This window comes from Lepisosteus oculatus, chromosome 4, assembly GCF_040954835.1.
Source record: "Lepisosteus oculatus isolate fLepOcu1 chromosome 4, fLepOcu1.hap2, whole genome shotgun sequence".
NCBI lineage: Eukaryota > Metazoa > Chordata > Actinopteri > Semionotiformes > Lepisosteidae > Lepisosteus > Lepisosteus oculatus.
This window is the reverse complement of record NC_090699.1, coordinates 58,479,501-58,500,689: the sequence shown is the minus strand read 5'-3', so window position 1 is coordinate 58,500,689 and position 21,189 is coordinate 58,479,501. Positions and strand designations below refer to the sequence as shown.

Here is a 21,189-nt window from a genome sequence, read left to right as displayed (position 1 = left end):
AATGATGTTTTAAAACTGGTTTTGTATATCTGAGTAAATATGTTGTTCAAAATGTAATGCAACAAATATTATAAGGCCTTCAAAACATTATTTAAAAGAGACATGAAAAGAAACAAACTGACTTGCATATAATTGTCCATTTTATCACCAGGGGTAGAGAGGAGCTTTCATTTGTAATAGGATTGATTGAAGATGATTGGCTATTTTTTGTGTTTTTAATGTCTTATAGTCTCCCTTGCACCCCATACCTGCCTCACCCACCAGCCCACAGTCCGGCCTGGATGGCAGTAATTCTACTTTGTCTGGTAGCGCCAGCAGCGGCGTGTCCTCCCTGAGTGAGAGCAACTTCGGCCAGTCCTCGGAGCCACCTGCCCGTACTGATACTCTGGATTCAGTGCCCAGCCAGGCCTGGACCACCGACGAGGATGTGGAGTCACCCTACCTGCCCGTCCGCTACAGCATCTCTGAGCCCGACGTCCTCGAGTCCATCAAGCCCCCCCCTTGCCGCAGCCATTCCGCGCCCGGTGGTGTCAACCCCCAGGAGGGCCATCACCACCACCACGATCCTCCAGCACTGCCCCCCAAGCCCTACCTAAGAGAGGGGTGCATCCCCGAGGAGGACATTCGGCCCAGGCCCATGCCCCGCAAGATCTCCCAGCCTCTCCTCACCAACAAGGAGGAGCAGGCCAAGGTGGCCTGGGAGCACGGCATTAGTGAGGAGTAGGCCTGTAGGTTTGTATACGTATGGGGGTTAGAGAGGAAGTTTCCGATGGTGATGGATTTCCTCTGTCCTGCGCTCACACCTTCACGTTTTGGAGAGCTCGCCAGAATCCTTCAAGCACTCTGGCACAATTATGTTGTAAGTTAGGCTCTTCGAGAAATTCACTAGGCCTATTGATCCCAGAAGGCCACCTAAATTATTTTTTTGGAAGAGATAAATATGTTTTCTTGTAAAAAAAAAAAGTCAGGTGAATGTCTCCAGTTTTGGATTCAAGTTTTTAATTTGGTTATTTTTTCTTTCTTAGAAAAAAAACTGTGCATTGGATTAAACGGATTAAGTGGCTTAGTGAATTTGATAAGAAATCAACATCTGTGTTCTTCAGTGATCTGATTGGCTATCTATTATTTGGTGCTTTCTTCAGAACTTGGAATGAGGATATAGAAAGTAACTCAGTGTTATTTTTAAGTGTCAAAATTGAATCATTTAAAAAAAAGTCAAAGATCAACTACATTGTATATTTTAATTTGGTCTCGAAAAGATGAAAGCTGTCACCAATGTAATATCCTGAAGGGTCAAAGATTTGTCATTAATGGTTTGGAACTGCAAGCACTGAGTAATCAATTATCAGTCTCTTATATTCTGTGCAGTTGATCAAAAAATACAATAATGTCATGAATGAAAGGAACTGTGAAATGTTAAAATATTGAATGTTTCTTTTGAGAGTGATTCCGAGGGCAGTTATGTGAGGGAATACAAAACAAAGGGCTACCTTGGTTACGTCTTCATAACCAAGATAGCTTTTTTTTGATAGCTAAAGAAAACAGATATTGATATTGTAACGCATACGGCCACCATTGCAGGTTGTGCGAGCTGGCTTACCAGCGCGGTGACGTCGCCGCCCTTCCCTGTGAATAGCTGCCGGGCTGAGGGGAGATTTCCCTTTAGCTCAAGTGGCCAGGTCCCTGTTGAGTGACGCCGGAGTCCCGGCTTCGGTGGGGGGCCGACCTGAGGCGGCAGGGCAAGAGCGCATACCCACGTGAACCCCGAAGCGCTACGATATGTTAGCTGCCATTTAGTTTCCACATGTTCTGTTCTGGAGATCTGCACTTTAAGCACTTCATTCTGGAACACCAAAAAATCTTCTTGACAGTTATTTTTTTATTCAGTATATTTGAAGCAACAAGACAATGAATGTGAATAAGCCCATGAAATATAATTATATAAAGACAATAGGAAGATCATGATTTAATTCTTGCGTTTAAAGAAACATTTCTGAAACATGTTCCTCTATGAGAAATTTCAATTACCTCATCTTTCAAGAACACAAATCCAGTGATATGTTGCATACGCTCTGAAGTGCATATGTAAAATAATGTACTCTTAGACGTTATAAGAGAATAAGCTCACCCGCTGATGTCTATTTTCTTTACAATAAATTTAAATTACAGTATTGTTAAGTATTCACATGCATGCCAAAATGGCGGTAAGATTGTGACATTGATGTCATTCAGGCAGAAGTGCTAAAAACTTTGCTTTTCTTAAATATATTTAGAAAATGTTTTTCATTTAAGCAGGCAATTTTATTTTATTTTGAAAGATTGGAACAAGTTAAATGAATTCCATTTACCTAACATATCTGACAATGAAATGTAGGTCTTAAGACACCATAGGTGAGTGACAATTTCCAACTCTATTTTGTATTGTGTTGACAATTATAAAATGTACATTTTGAGATTCTTAGAGGACATCTCTTCAGAAGTGTCATCTCCTCACTCAAAACTAAGCAGTTTCCAGAATTTGATTATCATGACTTATAGCTTCTTACTGCCATGCTGCAAAACAAGAGATTATCCCACCACCAAAGGTGTTTTACATAATTTAATAGCACTACATTTAAGGGATACTTTTAAGTAAAATATAAAAAGAGGCTTTATGGTTAGATTCCCTTGTATATTAGCAAGTTGGTGTTCTTTTTTTATGGTGACAAGGGGGTATCTCTTTGTTGGTGATGCATAAAAGTAATGGTATATTTTTTGTAATACAATTACAAATCTAGGCATCCACAGGAAAAGAAATATATGTATACCAGGGACTGAGGAGGATGTATGGTTTATGCAAGACTTAAGGCAACCCTTTTAAGCTGCTACAGTATAAAGGTACACTGATAAGGTACACTGGCTTAAGGCAAAAGGTACTTTGTGAATGAATTTCATTTAAGGAATAAGAAATATATACTGCCGTAAATATCTTTTTTTTTCTATTTTTTGTATAATGATTTTGTGAGCATGCATTTTTTTTCTGTTTGTGCAAAAATGTGACTAATGCCCTCCACACCCATCTATGGTTTTCCTGTCCAGCACAACGTACTGAGGTTTAAGGGAAAGAATTATGAAGAAATACAAATTTTGATATTCTGTCTGTGTTCATTACACATTTTTTAACTGTTAAATATTGATAAGAGATACTCTGGGCAAATGCCATTCAGTAACAACAGACCATCTGATTTACATCTTGGAGGAAGGACTTATGTCATTCATAAATCTGCTAATGCTATGAACTGCTGCTTGATGCCATTAAGCTCTTTAAATGAACTTTTAAATACTAATTACTCATCATGCTTCCTTCAGTGTTTGTTAAGGTGGCGTGTTGTGCAAGTGGCTATGCATATTCATTGACAGTACAGGGGAATAATGTTTCTCCATCAACAATATGACAAGGCCACATCTTCAGGCGCTGTATGACACATGTTTTTTACAGGCCTGTGGTTTGTGTAAATATTTTTCCTGATATATACAGTATATAAGAAACATTTTTTTTTCAAAGGAGGAGTGATTATTTATTATGTGAAGATGAAAAGTTAACTTTGAATGGATGATAAGTCTTAAGACTACTTTGGGGGCTTTATTCTAGCTTTGAAAAGCTATTGAAATTTCACTTGTTCTAGGGTTTGTGTACCTGTGTCATCTGAAGATGTCAGAGCAATATTTTTCTACAGTTCAGAATTTCAATATTTGTGGCCCATTTTTTGCTAGCAAATTTTGGTCAGATTCGAGGGCACAGGATACTGATATTTTTTGAAGGTGGTGTATATACCATAATGTCTGTATAAGAAGGGTTAAAATTGGCTTGAACAGATGTTCTTTATATTAATTTTTACCCTACATTACAAAACAGTGGAAATCCCTAGTTGTATGCTTCTTCTCCAACTGAACACTTGAAGATTCAACAGTTTGTAAAAGGCAAGCAATTGAATATGATATGTACATCTGTAACTTCAGTTCAGTAAAATCAGTGGTATATGTTAAATGTCAGAGTCCATTATATTTCAGAGCTGTATTTTTAAATGCATTATTCAGTCTTGAAGGCTTTAATGATATTAATAACAAACATCAATATTAAATAAAGATTTATTGAAGGGCTGTTTAATATATTGGGATGCTTAGGAACAACCACCTCCTTCCCACATGTACCTAACTATACAGATTTTCAATATAAAAGTACATTTTCTCTGGCAACAAATTTAGTCACAAGCTGGCTAAGATTAAGAGACAAACTGAAGTCTTAATAGATCACTTAAACATACCTTATAACAGTAATCATAATGAATTGATGCACATCTTATTTATTTATCAGAAGCATGTAGACAATTCACAAATTTCTAGTGCTTTTAACAATATCTTCCTTCATCAGTTCTAAAAGGAGAGGATAGACTGAATAGGGACTCTACAGGGGGCCGAGAAAAGTTGAATGATGATAGATTACAGTAAAAGAGGGTAGAAACACTTTGAGCTGTTCTTTAGAGGAAAACTAATAGGGCTTGCTACTCAAAATGTTGTATTTAGTTTTTTTAAGTATGTTTTCCATTGTTAAAATATTAGCCCTAGAATTAGATGTATACATTTTGCTTTTAATATATTTTCATTTGTATGAAAAAAATAATTTTGAATACAAAAAACATTTTAATCCTGATTGTTAGTTTTTCTGTTTGTTTTTGTATCATTGCTTGAGTTAAGCTTTATACCTTGTGCTCACCATTATTTCTAAAGAAGATAGTACTGAATGAAGTGAAGAGTGATGTAATTTTTAAAAGTGTGCTAATGTCAGTTGAGTCAACAAATGCGAGCAGGCTATGATGTTCTTTTACAAATATGGACCCATCAACAATAACAAGTATAGGGATAGAAAATCTTTTCCACATAATCTTTCTTATTTCCCCTTAAAATGTTAATTTCAAGTAGCTGATGACATACATACTGTATTTCTCGTACTTGAAACAGCATTTGCTTGCAGAATTGGTAAAATATAATACAAAAACAGGAAATTAATTTGTTTGCATTGATTGCATTGTATTTAGTTGAACCCCTTTTAGGAACATGTCTCAGGAGAACTTTACCTGTTTTACAGGTTTTGTGAAAAAAATAGTTTTTTGTTCAAGATTCTATAACTATTACCAAGACATATATAGTAAACCTATGCAAAGTCACACAGTTGTATCTATTTACAAATCACTTTTAATGGAGTGATTCAGCCTAGATAACTGCTGGTTAGGAAACCAAAGCAGCAATTTTATATTTTAACCTCAAAATCTTTTGAATTCAGTTTCTTAAATAATATTTATTAATGTGACTCCTTACTATTTTTGGAAGATAGCTTCATATTATGAAAGAAAAACCTTTGATTTTACATTAAACATTTACAACGTCTTAGAGACATAGTGTAATTATGGAATATCCTAGCTGGAGCTGGTTAATGTTTACCCAGTTACTGTAAATATGTTGAAAGCTTGACTTTAGGAGGAGATGGATGACAGAACAGGCAGAGAAATAGGTACTGTAGGAAATAAAATGTGGTCAAATCATCATACTTAACTATAACTTGATAACTATGTTATCTCAATACAAAGCAAATCAGCATAGACATAAGTAACTGTATGAACATTCAGATTACTGAGGTAAAATCGCACATAAACTGGAATAGCTCTCTATGGAGTTTTTTTTTTCCAGGCAACCACTGTGCAATATCCATAAATATAATATAACCATATAAATCTCTCATCTCATATGCCATAATAGTTATATTTAACATATATTTCTACTTATATTTTAGGTTTATAAGTAGAATCTAAATAGTTACTGTTTTAATAAGGGACAAACATAAAGTTAAATGCGCTGATCTTCGCTTTTTATCAACAAGTTAGTACTGTAGTTAGTCATTTTCAAAACCATTACTAATACCTGGTTTAAGGATTAAAATTAATTTTATATGCATAAGATCTAAGAACAAAATGCTTTTGCAGTATTAATGAGGCCATGAACCATGTTTCTTTGGGAAACTACTCATCTGGGGAAAAGTGAATAGTTGCCACATTGTTTTGATTAGTAAATAATTTAAAACAATCCAGGTACTGTATTGTTAATTATATACTGAAGACACTTCAGTAGTCTGTGAAATCAGACAGATTCTGAATTATATACAGTGAATAAAACAGGATTGACAATGTATGTTACAGTATTGAAATGGGTGAGCTGGGTAGATTGTTTCATTGAAAGAGGACTGAAGGTTACATTCTGATGAAGATAATGCATCTACAAAATATGAGGACTTAGTGAGATTTCACCCAGATGAGATGAGACATTTCCAAATGTATTGTAAATATAGAACACCAGTATTGTGAAAACCCTTTCAGAATCATTGCAGTCCTGATAAGAACCCTACCTGTCTTGCTTCTCTCCGTGTAAATATTCCTTCTGAATGCTGTGTATTTATAAAGGTTGAAAAGGGCAAACCATGTATAGATTGTGATTAATTGTCTGCCTTGTACTTTATGATGTAAATGTGTTTTTAAAACTAAAAACTTTAACTCCGCAAATTCTGTGACTATTTGAAAGGCCTAATCACTACTGTTTTTTGTGTGTTTGCGTTTAAGACAAATCTTAACAGCAGGACAAGTTTGAAAACAACAAAAAAATTTGTACAAGTGTTCTAAAAGGTACTTTCTTGTATATATCGTGCTAGCATGAATAAACTGTGGTGTGGATTTTAGTTGTAAATACATAGTTTTTTTTTCCTACTCACTTAACTGCTGTGACGTGGAATTCATTAACAATGTCTAACATTAAAGATTTGTTTTATCGACTCAGTTCTGTATCCTTTTGTTATTGTAAGATTTAATGAAGATGACTCTGAGTTTAAAAGCTGTTTTTAATGAATGGTCATCTCAAAATTCTTGTCCATTCTAAATCTCGCCCAAGCTAGTGAACATTTTCAAACTTGGCTCTAGCCATATCAAAAAGGAAAGTCTTGATATAGTAATGATACAGCTACAATATAACACTAATGAAAAAAAAAGAGCAAACACAAATGTATTTATATCCCAGAGCTTGACATTGTTCATCTTGCAGGACTCTGGTGCAAACAGTCATGCTGAAGGCTGACACCTCCATTTATACAGCAGGTAATGTGTACTGTGTAAAACACAGGGCAATTTCAGTATATTGGCAGTAAGATGCCAGTTTATTTAACCTGGTGGTCCAAGTCGTTTTTCAGTTAATGCACACAAGGCATGTTAATGGCTAGTAGATCCATTAATAGATCCATTAATGTTAATGTTAACGGTTAATAGATCCTTCCATCGATTTTCTAACCACCTTATCCAGTACAGGGTCACCGAGGAGCTGGAGCCTATCCCGATAAGCAATGGGCACATGGCAGAATACACCTTGGTTCAGACACCAGCTTATCGCACGGCTCACACAGACACACAGAAATAAATACTGAAGTCAGGGACTCTCATAAATGTGCCTCATCATTAACCAGAGCGAGTGGGCCGAATCAGTTCCAGAACTGGGGTACTATCTGTATAGACTTTGTAAGTTTTTTCCATGTTCACATGGATTTCCTCCCATGGTCCAAAGACAGACTGATAGGTCAATAGGCTTCTAGGAATGTTGACCCTGCTGTGAGTATTGGCGTGTCCTTGTCTGTGTCTGTCTGCCCTGTCCTCTCCAGGGTGCGTCCTGCTTTGTGCCTGTTGCTTTTGGGGTTAGACTCCCCCGCAAACCAGAATTGGATCAATGGTTACAAAATGGATGGATAGATGAATGAATGATTATGTGTATGCTAAAAAAAGAAAAGCAGGGTAGGGAAAGGTAGCATGAAATGGTTCTAGAATGTTCTACACAAGCTATTTTAAAAATCATCCTGAAATATATAAATAAAAGTGCACTCTTCCATCTGGTTGTAGAAATAACGGAGGCTTGCAGTATTAAGATGGGTCTGGAAAACAGCATTTTCCTTATTTCCCTGGTGTACATGAAATGTCACAAATTAAGATATTTATCATGGTGAAGAAGGGCAGTGATCCCAGTTACTTTTCTGAAGGTTTTATGTGTTTTTATCTGAAAAAGATAGCACCTGGAAAGCTGACAAGCCGTTCAACTACTCCACGTAAAATAATTAGTTCAATCTAACATTAATAAATGCTAAAATTGAAAACCTACAGGACTGAACTTGGGAGTCTTTAGTATAAATCACCAGCTATTGAAAAGTAGTGGAACCCACTGCTAAAAAGCAGACACCTTTGAAGTTTTTACGCCATTCTTCTTTTGGTATTTTCAACAGGTTAAGCTGGTTTTCTGAAAACATAACGGTACCTTTACCTGTGTATTTTATTCTACACAATAGGTAAAGCACCATAAAGGACACGTGAGTAATTCTGACATAACAACGTTGTAATAATTAAGAAAAATGGCAACATATGTCATGGTGCATCCCCAAAATCAAAATTAGCAGAGAGCACGTATATGTTACTTGTATTATTTATAGTCAAGATTTCAAGAGCTGCTATGGGAGAAATCAAAAAGATATACCGCACAGACATTTCTTGCTTTTCTTGCTTTTAACAGGAGAGGACAGTGCACTGCTACAGTATATACCAAGGCACTAGCAGTCCAACACCGTCACCATATCACCATAAAACTAACGGAAATATGACCACAAGAACTCCACCTAAACAAAGAGCCTAGGAGGAATATTAATATTGCCTGGAATTTTCCAAAATATCCTACTTTAAACTCGTTCAGTGAAACTATATGTAAAAGAATAATTTTTTAAAATCTATAACGAGATCTTCTTTATGTGAGTAGCAACCCGTTGTAACCAACGCCTCGGATATATACGCTTGATTGCGTCATTACGCTCGAAAAGAGAATCGTTTTTTTGTCCAATAGGAGGTCGCCAACTGGACTCTGGCCCCCCGGAATCCATCCAGACCATCCAATCAAGATGTAGTTCGTGGAGCAGCCGTACTGCTAAACCAATCGAAAAGCACAAAGTGGAAAGAAGGGTGGAGAATGTATCCAAACGTAGCCAATGGTGCTACTCCTTGGGCGGGGTTTTGACGAGGAAGCTTTGTTGAATGAGAGCTGTGCGTGTCAGATGAAAACCGGCTGTGAATTGGGGAGTTAATCGAGAGGAAAGGCGACATTTAAAGTTGTGTGGCACACAACTAACGGTTAAGATGCTATGTTTAAGTGGTCTTTCGGTGGCTTTTGCGCTTGTACTAGTGCCGAGCAGTAGTGAGGCTTTAAAGGAAGGGGAATGCGAAGGTGAGTGTGTGTTTTTAATGATCCGAGTCGTTAAATGACTGAAACTCAGTTGGGCCTAACGTAGTTATGTGATAGTGATGCTCTTGTCCATGTTTACTTCAGGTCCTGTTTTTGAACGTTGTATGGAATTGTAAATGTCTCTTATGCCGTTTCTGGCAACTATCGGTTCAGCTTCAGTGTTTTGTAAAGGCTAGGTACGTACAGTATGTCCAATGGGTCGGGAGCCTAGGTTAACAGACCTGAAACGCATTGTAAAACTAAAGTATCAACTGCAGTCCATTTCAGAATGCCACACACCTACCCGAATACAATCAAAGCAGCAAAAGGTCATTATGTAACCACAGTAGCACTGTCACGACTTTCCCTTCAAATGTGTATACAGTATGGACTGGATCTATACTTTTGTTTCCATTAGTTGTTTCCTCTCGGGGACAGTTTGTACGCTATGTTGCACAGTTTTTAATTCAAGCTGACATAATTTGTTTGCATTAACTACACATTGATATACTTGAAATTGCGTTATATTCCGTACATGCTGAAGCCACGTGTATTAAGAAAAATCACGAATAGAAAAAATGTTTTCACTTAAATCAGGATCACCAGGATAACTAGATTCTATTCAATCCAAAATTAGCCTACTCTTGTAATGCCAGGGGACTGTACTGTATAGGATTATCTTACTAAAACATTACAGTGCCAGTGAAGAATTTAGCAGGATGCCAAAGCATTTTTCAAACTACTGACAAACTTTAAAGATAATACTTACTATTGTTTATCAATACGAGTCCTGCCATTTACACCCCATTAATTTTGTTCATGATCTTGTAGAACTTGCAAATGACCATTTTGAAGTCCTTGGGGATATTTTGAATAGGCAAGTTTGAGCTAAATGGGGAGGGTTTAGACAGTCTTAGCACTAAAAATTGGCAATAAAAACTAATGTCTAATACAGAATGTTAACCTCTTCCACTGTAAACCCCCTTTCAGTGATGTACTGTTGTCCATTTTAAGATATGATGTATGCTGTCATCAAACTTAAAGATATACAGTACATCAGACATGAGTATAGGTGAGGTTGAGTAATTCCTGTCTCTGAGGGCCTAATCCCTGAACATTTTAAAGGTAGATTTTCAGTTAGAGGTGCATTAGAATGTCTTACACAACTCATTTGGTGCTTTGGGCTTTGTACTGGTATGGGCCTTTGGATGCATGGATACACGTCAAATGATTTGTATTCTAAATAACGAGTACCTCATTTTCATGCTTTCCATATTTACCTCCATGTAAGTAAGCAAACTTTGTTTCTAGACAGCAGTGAGTTTCATTAAAAATTAGCGAAAATATATAGGCCTGTTCCTGGACTGTTTTAAACTTTTAAAACCCTAAAAAAAGGGATTGCAAAAACCGAAGGCCATTAAAACTTTTTACAGTATTTATACTTCAGTACTCTAAAACAATACAGGTGCAGTGTTTTAAACAGACAGACACTTGTGATATCTGGATATGAGTCTGTTAGCTTTTTAAGGTGTAACTGGAATTTGATCATGTTTAGTACAGTTAATCTGTTAAAATAAACCATGTGGGATGCTGGATTGCACTCAGGTGGAATGTGCCTCATGATTGTGATGCCTTTTTAACACGTGAATACAGAATCTAAGCTTGATAGAAGAGAAGTGATTCCTGCCAGCGATGGAGGTTAATGCTAAACTGCTTTTTAATCTACAGTGTGCGTCAACTTCCTGGGGAGGTTTTACCAGTCTCTGAAAGATACCGATGCAGAATTCACAAGTGCAGCTATTGAGAAGGCATTGATGAAAACATGTAATGAGGCCAAGGGAAAAGAGAACCGGCTGGTAAGTTAAAAGTTATGCTAAGGCTATTCTTAAACATTTCTGAGACCAAATATGGTACTGTTGAAGAAATTACTGAGTGCAGCGATGTATTGTTGAACAATGTTTGGATGGTGGAAATGGGTGTCGATTTCTAAGGCTGCCCCATCCAGATGGATAAGCAGACAAAGAAAAATAGTACATTTTGTGTTTTGTCATTACTGTTGTTTTTCCATTATGTTTGAGAAGCCTCCTTTATACAACCAAAATGTTTTCATGAGATTGAGAACTTCCCTCACATACAGTATCAAACATTACAAAAACTTGCACAAAGGACTCGAACGTTGGTGCAAACCTCTGTACGTACAAAGGTATTGGAACCCATTTGAATGCTGACACCTTGCCTGTTTGGGGGTTTTTCTAGTGTTACTACATTGGAGCCACAAGTGATGCAGCCACAAAAATCATCAATGAGGTTTCCAAGCCTCTGAGCTATCATGTCCCTGTGGAAAAAATCTGTGAGAAGCTGAAGAAAAAAGACAGCCAGATCTGTGAACTCAGATACGGTAAGAACATGAATCTAGGATGGTAGCACATGGAATTGGTGTTGTAATAAACTGTGGGCTTTTGTTTTCCTTTGATTTCTAGCAATTACATAATAGTAAAGCTGTGCTCCTTATGGTTTGAATTGTTTGGAATTGGAGCATATCCGTGAATCTCTTGCCATGTTCTTTTGTTTCTTTGATCATACACTCAAAACTATGAATAATTTAAATCTAAACAGTAAATGCAAATTGCCTGACTTTTATAGCAGTCAGATTACTTTGCAGCATTTGTGTAGATGACACTGTAGTTTTCCTATATGTGATCCTACCTTTTACCTTAAGCCTCTAAGATGCACATGAATTGAATAGTTTGTGAATCATTGGAATGCAACTGAATAAAACGGAGGTATAAGTTGGATCCATACTAAACATTTTGTGAGGTTTTAGTACAGGAATATGTTTGTCATAGATAAGCCCTATAAGCCAACCTCCTAAGTGGAAAATAGATCAGATAAAGTATTCCTGCATTCACAATGGCATTAAAAGTTAAAACCACTGGATAAAAAAAGCCTTGTTTGGAAAAGCACAAATGTTGCATTCTTCTGAGAGATTTTCTTTGGGGGTCTACCGATAATATCTTTGACCCTTGCTTTCTGGGTTTATCTAGATAAACAGGTGGACTTGAGCACAGTCGACCTGAAGAAGCTGAAAGTGAAGGACCTGAAGAAGATTCTGGAGGAGTGGGGCGAGACGTGTAAAGGGTGTGCCGAGAAATCAGACTTCATCCGCAAAATCAACGAGCTGATGCCCAAGTATGCCCCGCATGCTGCCAAAGCACGGACAGATCTCTGATGCCCCTGCCTCCAGATGAGGATGAGAGATTTTGGGGTACATGGACCACCTGACAGACTGTACATTCCCATAGTTTTGAGTGAAAGGGATAGGCTTTTTTATAATTTATTATGACAAAGGTATCTTCTATTTGGAATTGAAGCAAAAACTGGTTCTTCATCTTTGTTTTGACTCCTTGCTTGTATATGGAATATGTGCAAGATTTTTATTAAAAAAGAAAAAGGACAAAGAACCCTTGTTTAGTGGTGTCCATAAAATCTTTGAAATTTCTCACATTTCAATGTGTGTAGCTCATTTTGAAATCGTCTCTATTTTATGATGTTCTGTATTTTTTTTTTCCCCGCCAGTTTCAACAGGTTTTCAGATTCTGCTTCATATAAGCTGCAAAGAAACTTGAATTCTACTGTAATGTGATAGCAGCTGTACATATGCTTGGAAATATACATACTGTATACTGCTTTTACTGAATGAGATTATAGTGTGTGTGGCTTGTGAAATTGGGCTTGGATGACCTACAGTATAAAAACACAAGAAATGAGAGAAGTGAAGAAAATAACACTTGTTATGGAAGCTTAATTTGTTGGAGCATAACATACAAACTAATTAAGTGAGAGAAGTAGACCAGCAAATTGACTTTGCGAAACCCACGGTATAATTAAATGATACATTAAAAATAGGTCTTTAGGTTAGAAGTTGTCAGCAGTTATAGCATTTATAATGGATTTGTGCAGTGAATTCCATAGATGGAGCTTTCTGGTGTATACCACATCATACGTTATTTGGGACTTGGCCTTCGGCTGAGTAAGAAGCCCCAAATCAGCAGATCTTCGGAAACAGTCCAGTTAAGAGTTGGACAATGTTTGTGCACAGAATCTTTAAAATACTCGAGAGATGGATCATACAGTGAATTAGACTATACGTGTGCAGAAGAACCATGAAGGTCCCTCTGTTCTTTACTACGCGCCAGTGCTGTTCCCAGATGATGGGTGTAACATGCTGAATTAGTTGCATTAATAAAAAACCTTCCCATATTTTTTCCATACATATGCATACATTTGATTTTTTCTGTACACATAAAAAGTGAAAATGTAGAGAATGGTTATGAGTTGCTGTCATCTTGACAATCCTAATTTAAGCATACTGTATATAAGGTACATAAAAACTACTTACAAGGTTATGGCATTTCACAGAAGGTGAAGTTGCTCTGAATTAACTGCTAATATTTATTACCATACACATTTTAATGGTTTAAATGAAATATTGCTGAGGCATAAAGTTAAATGGTAAGAAAACTGAAACCATTTTTTTGCCTTGTAAATAAGTCAAATCAGGTTTTGCCATATTTGGAGATATATTTTTTGGATACATATGAAAACCTGGATTTGTAGTCATTTAAAAAATCATCATAAAAAAAGTGTGTAAACTGGTGTTTTCTGCACTGCAGAGAAAATGCAAAAAGTATATACATAGAATATGAACATATTATTTTCATAAAACAAACCTATTAACTAAACTCCGTTTCTGTCTGCGTTACTAATTTACCATTGTGTAGAGTAGACTATACAGCCATGTATATTTGCTACAGATCATTCTGCATTTTTCTGTACACTGGAAACACATTTTTACTATAATCTGTTCATGAGATTCTAGATAGATTCTGACTTTGTAAAAAAAAAGTGTTGCCCATTTTTCACTAATCTCAATTCAAAGTGTTTTATCCCCAATTTGTTTTATGAACAATACAATAGAAACAGACAAACATGAACACAAAAGAACTCCAGTACAGCAGTGTTTCAGTAGATCAGTTATTTTACACTATTTAAAAGGTTGCAGAGTGAAGTCTTTTACTGTTATACTTGGAGAAAACTGTAAAAAGCTTTTAAATGCACTTTTTTTAGAGCTTTGAATGCAACAGCTACCAATGTTTGGCATTACATGTATTAAATTAATGATATACAATACAAATACTCATATATCAGTAAATTATTGTTTTGATTACTGTTTCACCGGAAATTACAGAATTACAAGAAATTTAGTGGATAAATCCGTTTTCAATAAACTTTAAAAATACTGCGCAAATAATTTTTATTAACAATTTTGTGACATTTTCAATAGACTGGCAGTGTTTTCTATTGCTATATGCACACGTGTCGTGCACATTCACCTGTTAATATAAGCTGTTTTGACAAATGGACAGCGGTCACATTTGGTATTTTTGAAAGGTAACATGCATATGGTTTAAGCAAGCAGTGTTACAAAGCAACATACAGTACCATGTTATTTCCACGGCACGGTATCTTTGTTGTACTCCTAACATATGCTGGTGTTTCAAAACACACGTTAATGAATATTTGTAATTTTTAATCCCGAAGAACGTTCACTATTAAAGTTTCTTAAATTCACCTTATGAAATCCTCAGAAAATACCAAAACATTTCACTACTAAACGTAGACCGAAATACATCTTTATGATATCAAATATTATTTTGTCTAGCATCATTTTATTTTTTTATGTCGAGACGACCGACGTCATCCATTTCTCTCGATAAACAGATAAATTACAGAAAAACATGTATCAGTAGATAAAGTTACTCTTGACCATATATATATATTTAAATTACCCCTCAAGCATAATAATTTCTTGAATTTCATTATAGCACTGAAGATATTACATCTTACCCATTGAGACGTTTGCCAAAAAATAATTTAACGTAGTCTATAGAAAAGTAAACGTACATTTAATTTAAAAATGGCAGGCTCCTTTAGTGCAATAACTTTCTGCGTAATATATTTATTGAAATGTTTTCCGAAATGACCCGAGGTGCAAAACCTGTCCACATTACCGCACACTTCCATTTCCCCTGTCACATGATGGGGGTGGCGTGTGATGTCATGGCAACTTTCCCCGGCAGCGTCGACGCCAGCTCCTCCCACCGGCGGAGCGCGCACATTCCTTTTGTCCAAGATGGCCGGTGAGGTGCAGGCTCACTGATGCTGATTTGTTTTTAATTTTTATATTTTTTTAGTCTAAATGAATGCATTTGCCTAGTATATAATTTAAGTGTTTTTTAAAAATATATATTTTTTTCGTGCGCGTTGCATTTTAATAAACGGAGTAAGGAGCTTAAGAAACCGATTTTCGGGAGGGCACACAAAAAAAGTTTGAACATCATTTGAAAAAAAACCATGAAGAGACAGGCCGAGCGGGACTCCAGTCCTGCAAGAGCTACAGCCAAACGGATCAGGGAGAGAGATCGGGACCGAGAGGGCAGTCGGAGAGAAGATGGCCAAGCGCCGCCTCTTTCTGCTCTGATCTCTGAGAGCAGAAATTATCACAAACATCAGGCCCGCAGCCGGAGCAGAGAGAGAGAAAAACCCAGAGTTAGAGAGGACCGCGGTACTGCTGATTTGCACCACCGACAGCATCATCATGACCTCGGGCTTAATAGCCGCCCCCCTCTCCGGACTACAGCTGCCCTCCCCAAGAGCAAAGTGGCCGCTGACGTGATTCTGAGTGGGGGTAGAGGAGGCAGTAGTTTGGAATACAAGACTTTGCTCATCAGTAACTTAGGCTCCCAGCTCTCGGATGAGCATGTGGAGGACGGGCTTTTCCACGAGTTTAAAAAGTTTGGAGACGTCAGCATCAAACTTTCCCACACACCGGAGCTTGGACGGATCGCTTATGTGAATTTCAGGCATCCCGAGGACGCCAAGGAAGCCAGGCATGCGAAAGGCAGGTTAGTGCTTTACGACCGGCCGCTTAAAGTTGAGCCTGTTTATCCAAGAAGGCGGAGCTGCACTCCCCCAGAAGTGGGCTACGTGCCTGTGCATGGCAGCTATCAGTACAGACAGAGGTCCTTGTCTCCAGGGGCTAGCAACGTCAGAGAGCCCAGACCAAGGCATTATGCAGTGGATGGACTCGGGCTGAGCAGAGAAAGGGAAAGGGCTCTAGACTATTATAGCATGTTTGATGAAAGGGGGCGATCTTACACATACCAGCTGCCTGAAGAGGATTTAATGCCTGAAGATGATCAAAGGGCGACAAGGAACTTGTTTATTGGCAACTTGGACCATAATGTATCAGAGGGTGAGCTGAGAAGGGGGTTTGAAAAATACGGGATCATTGAGGAGGTGGTGATTAAGCGGCCAGCTCGTGGTCAGGGGGGTGCCTACGCCTTTCTTAAATTCCAGAACTTGGACATGGCCCACCGGGCCAAGGTAGCCATGTCAGGCCGAGTCATCGGCCGGAACCCTGTGAAAATCGGCTACGGCAAAGCTAACCCCACCACCCGGCTTTGGGTAGGGGGTCTAGGTCCCAGTACGTCTCTAGCAGCCCTGGCCAGGGAGTTTGACCGCTTTGGCAGCATTCGGACTATTGATTACGTGAAGGGCGACAGCTTTGCGTACATCCAGTATGAGAGCCTGGACGCCGCGCAGGCCGCCTGCGCCCAGATGCGTGGATTTCCCCTGGGGGGTCCGGACAGGAGGCTCCGAGTTGATTTTGCCAAAGCCGAGGAGACCCGGAGCTACCCTCAGCAGTACCAGCCTCCAGTCCCTCTGCCAGTTCACTACGACCTCCTCCCAGACAGCTATGGCCGGCACCGGAGCCTGGAGCGAGACCTGAGGGCGCGAGACCGGACGCCACCTCACGCGCTCTTTGCTGAGCGGGAACGGGAGAGGGCTTTCCCGGACAGGGACTGGACCAGCCCTTCGAAGAGCCTGGACCGCCGCAACAACTTGGACGGCTTCGGCAGGGGCCGGGCACGCAGTCGCAGCCGGGAGCGCTGGGCAGGGGAGCGGGATGTCGAGCGGGCCCTCGGCAAAACATGGGAGGAGCGCCGCAAGCGCAGGAGCCTGTCCAGCGAGCGGCCCCTTGAGGACCGGGGGCGCCTCAAAATCCAGGGCGGGGGGGCGTCTCCTGACCGCAGCCCCGACAAGAGCAGTCGCAGGCCCTCCGATCCGGCGGCGGAGGCCCAGGACCGGGGAAGCTCCACTCCCGATGGGAGCCGTCACTCGTCAGCCGAGGACAGGCCTTCCCAGGACGAGCCCCCGCTGAACAAAAAGAAAGAAGCGGAACAGCCGGAGCGCAACCACCGGACCAGTGACGGCGAGCAGGAGTCCAGAGCGGAGGAGCCCAAATCCGAGACCAAAAAGCCCAACACCCTTTCTGAATTCGCCCAGACCCTGCCGGAGGCGTGGCGCGGCTCCCTGGTGCTCAAAAACAGCTGCTTCCCCACCAATATGCACCTCCTGGAAGGCGGTTCGGGGATCCTCAACGTCCTCCTGAAAGACCACGCCACGGGCGGAAAAATCAGCCAGCTGAAGATCGCCCAGCGCTTGCGGCTGGACCAGCCCAAACTGGACGAGGTGACTCGCCGCATCAAGCAGGGCGTCCCGGATGGCTATGCAGTGCTGCTTGCGGTTCAGGGTCCCCTCGACAAGGACGCGCCTCCCCCAGAGCCTGGACTGCAGAGACGCTTGCTCCGAAACTTAGTCACCTACCTCAGGAATAAACAGGCAGCCGGAGTGATTGGTTTACCTTTAGGAGGACCTAAGGACCGCGATTTCACAGGGATGTTGTACGCTTTTCCTCCCTGCGAATTCTCCCAGCAGTACCTCCACGCAGCCCTGAGGACTTTGGGAAAGTTGGAAGAGGAGCATCTAGTTGTTGTAATAGTCAGAGACTCCGCTTAAAGCCGTTTTTGTAGTGTCAAAGAACCAAGGACTGACTACAGGTTTTTAAAGAGCTGAAAAGCGCAGCTGGTTTCTTTTGTGAGAGAGTAGGGAAATGGAAGTGCTGCTACATTTTGTGAAACACGAATGAATGGAGGTGGGAGAGGGATTGTAGGCAACAGGAAAAAAATGACATTTTACAAACTGACCAAGGTATTTTAAAAAATAAATTGAATTAACTCTACATTCTATTAATAAAGTGTTAGCATTTCAGTTTCCTCATTGTTTTATGATTGAAAACTATTCCAGGAGGTCGAACTACTTGTACTTCTTTACAACGTTAAACTTCTTTTAAGTATCTTATGCAGGATTTGTGCAGGTGTTTCTGTGATCCAGTTTAATGGATACATTTCAGTGGCTTCAGGAAGAAATGTTTTGCCAGAATTGATTATTGTCTGAAAGTATTTTTTATTTCCCCGTAAGCATCACAGTCCTTTTGACAGAATTTAGGTCTTGGCAGTACTAATGTTATCTACCATACAGGAGGTTTTGTTTTGGTTATTCTAGAAACACATCCAGAAAAACAAAATAAAAAAGGTAGAGGGCAGAGGGTAGACTGTCTTCAGTTAAGATTGTAGCCTTTTTCTGCCAAGTCTCTTTAGCAGTGCTCAATCTGCTGATTTGTTTTTTTACACAAACCAGGAGACGCACTTAGAGCATTGCACATTTTGATTTACTAGGTGCAAGATCAATTAATTTGTGTCTAATATTGAACTTTTAGAAGTGACAAGGTGCTCTTTGGATTAAGATCCTGGACTGTGTGCGGATCCCTGAGACTGTTTTGGATGTACTACTTAAGACCATGCTGCTCAGTCTCTTTCCTGTGGGTGAATAACACCTGTTGTCCTTTTCTACTTAGTACACTAAAAATCTCGTCCATGAATACTAATGAGAATTTGTGCTTTGTTAGTTTGTGCCCTACTTGCTGCATTCTTAAAACGGGCAAGGCTCACGAACTAGGATCAGTACAGTCTTAATTTATGTAAAAGAACTGTTAAACTTCAATGAATATGTATCTATTTTTTAAACCAGCTGCTCATGACTTAAAGGGGGCCTTTGTTGTTTTTATTTTTTTTAATGCTTTGTTATATTTTTGGGGGGCCATTGTATGTAACCATATTTTTTTAAGTCAACAGATATTTTACGATTTACCACCTTTTGCTGACTATGAAGAAAGGATAAATATGTCCTGACAGTTGATGAAAAATATTGGTTGCGTAAATCAGATGTCACAAGCGGACTCCTGTTTCTTCACTACAATGCTGTGAGGTAAATACTTAGAACCTCTCCAGGAAAAAAAGGAACTGTCAGAAGAAGCTATTGCCAATTGTGAAGTGTTGTTTTAGTCTTGAAGACAAACCATTTTCCGTTAAGTGACTTGCATGGAAGAGACTCTGTAGTCTCTTGTACCATGTCGACTTGTGCTGTTGTGCATTTTTTAATGAGTGAATGCTTTCATAAGCACACTTTTTTTCCTTATGCTTTTATAAAAGAGTGGAATCCTTTGTAAAGCAAAGACAGTACTGTTTTTTTTCTTTTACCTATGTATGATGTATGAAATAGTGTCAGTAAAAAATGTGCCCTGTTCCAATTTCACTTTCTCTTTATTTTAGTAATGATTAGGTATTATGTTTGACGTTCAGCCATTGTTGGCTGCTTACCAATGTACGTGTTTGATCAGAACATGAACTGTTTGATCTGACCATTTCTTTGGTCTTCACTGTCTTGCAAATGGGTTTTTTTTACGTCTGGCATACAATATAAATAAACATATGCAATATAGTTATGTGGCACAATCCACTTTTTAGTACAAAAAACATTTTAAAAGTCCTGTCTGTGTCATTTTGAAAGATCTTGGTTATGTGAACCAAGTGTTACATTTAGTGTGGTCACATTTTACGAATCTGGGTGTCCCTAGCCAGACAACAATTTTAGTTTCTTCTTAAGTATTTCTTTCTGATGTCCCACTTAATTGTTCTATAATGCCAATGCTTAAAGGTCGTTATAGTTGAATGAAAGTGTTGATTTATCTCCCTAAAAACACCCCCATTTGTATAGCTGTGTATTGCATTGTCTGAATAAGAGGGTGGTGGGTTCAAATCTCAGGTGGGCTCTTGATCGTGGTGCCTCATTCATATTGTTCCAGGAATTAAATGGGTCTTCAGGTCATCCTTGTAGATGATAACTTATTGAAATAAAGGAATTAAAGTAATGTTTACTCATGTAAATCAACTCAGATCAACCCTGGTTGTGTGGGGCAGATGTCTCCTCTGACCAAGCTCTTAATCAAAGGTCAGTTGCTTTCATTTTTCTATTATAGGTGTGGTTTTAAATCTTGTTTCGGATCAGGGTTTGTGATTGCTATCAGTCTTGTGTCAATTCCTGAATTTCAGCACACCCCTCATTCAGGAGTATTAAGTGGAAACAATTAGACATAAGCAAGAAGCAAAATTGAATTACTCTATGATTTCTACCTCTGATCATCATTGATCATAGATAAATAAAAAATAATGCAGCCAACATGTTAATTAAGTTAAGGAAAGACTGTGAAGTTATGGAAATGATATACTTTAGTGTATTATTGAAAGCAAGGACTGCAGGCAGAAAACAAAATCAAGCAATTACATTTATCATCCTTGGAGATGAATGACTCAGCTGGGGTGAGTCCAGGGGTCTCCTAGAAGGGTTCACAGCCACCAATGTTATTAACTGATGGTTTGCATACAGGTGGGATAAAAAGCAAGACAAATATGCAGAGAGATAGGTACAAAGTGTGCATGGGTGGGATTTGTAAATTCATTACTTGTAGTATCTTAGCAATTATCCACTGCACTGATCCTCTGGGTTATGTTGGAGCTCTTCCTTGTTGAAATCAATCCGTTGCTTAATTGGGAGAAGGTAAAT

The 21,189-nt window shown here is 38.9% G+C and overlaps 3 protein-coding genes across 13 annotated transcripts in view; all 3 read left to right on the top strand.

The window, feature by feature from the left end:
* dock3 (dedicator of cytokinesis 3) overlaps positions 1–6,860 on the top strand; it is a 253,825-nt gene extending 246,965 nt beyond the window's left edge. For all 11 annotated transcript variants that reach the window (XM_069189418.1, XM_069189422.1, XM_069189417.1 and 8 more), the window contains one exon: positions 230–6,860. In XM_069189418.1, coding sequence (XP_069045519.1) covers positions 230–724 — 495 coding nt within the window. In that variant the 3' untranslated portion in view covers positions 725–6,860. The remainder of the gene's footprint in view (positions 1–229) is intronic.
* A 2,269-nt stretch (positions 6,861–9,129) lies between these two features.
* On the top strand, positions 9,130–13,595 carry manf (mesencephalic astrocyte-derived neurotrophic factor). The gene is made up of 4 exons (XM_006630964.3): positions 9,130–9,327; positions 11,053–11,180; positions 11,581–11,722; positions 12,369–13,595. The coding sequence occupies exons 1-4, from the start codon at positions 9,240–9,242 to the stop codon at positions 12,551–12,553; spliced, it is 543 nt and encodes a 180-aa protein (XP_006631027.2). The 5' UTR covers positions 9,130–9,239; the 3' UTR covers positions 12,554–13,595.
* A 1,930-nt stretch (positions 13,596–15,525) lies between these two features.
* On the top strand, positions 15,526–20,067 carry rbm15b (RNA binding motif protein 15B). Its single transcript, XM_006630993.3, has one exon. The coding sequence runs from the start codon at positions 15,739–15,741 to the stop codon at positions 18,244–18,246; it is 2,508 nt and encodes an 835-aa protein (XP_006631056.1). The 5' UTR covers positions 15,526–15,738; the 3' UTR covers positions 18,247–20,067.
* The last annotated feature ends 1,122 nt before the right edge of the window (positions 20,068–21,189 follow it).

Bases quoted from the DNA above. Each gene is read 5' to 3' on its own strand.
- manf (XM_006630964.3), top strand. From the start codon at position 9,240: ATGCTATGTTTAAGTGGTCTTTCGGTGGCTTTTGCGCTTGTACTAGTG. The intron at 9,328-11,052 runs GTGAGTGTGTGT...TTTAATCTACAG, and splicing joins AAAGGAAGGGGAATGCGAAG to TGTGCGTCAACTTCCTGGGG. The intron at 11,181-11,580 runs GTAAGTTAAAAG...GGGTTTTTCTAG, and splicing joins AGGGAAAAGAGAACCGGCTG to TGTTACTACATTGGAGCCAC.
- rbm15b (XM_006630993.3), top strand. From the start codon at position 15,739: ATGAAGAGACAGGCCGAGCGGGACTCCAGTCCTGCAAGAGCTACAGCC.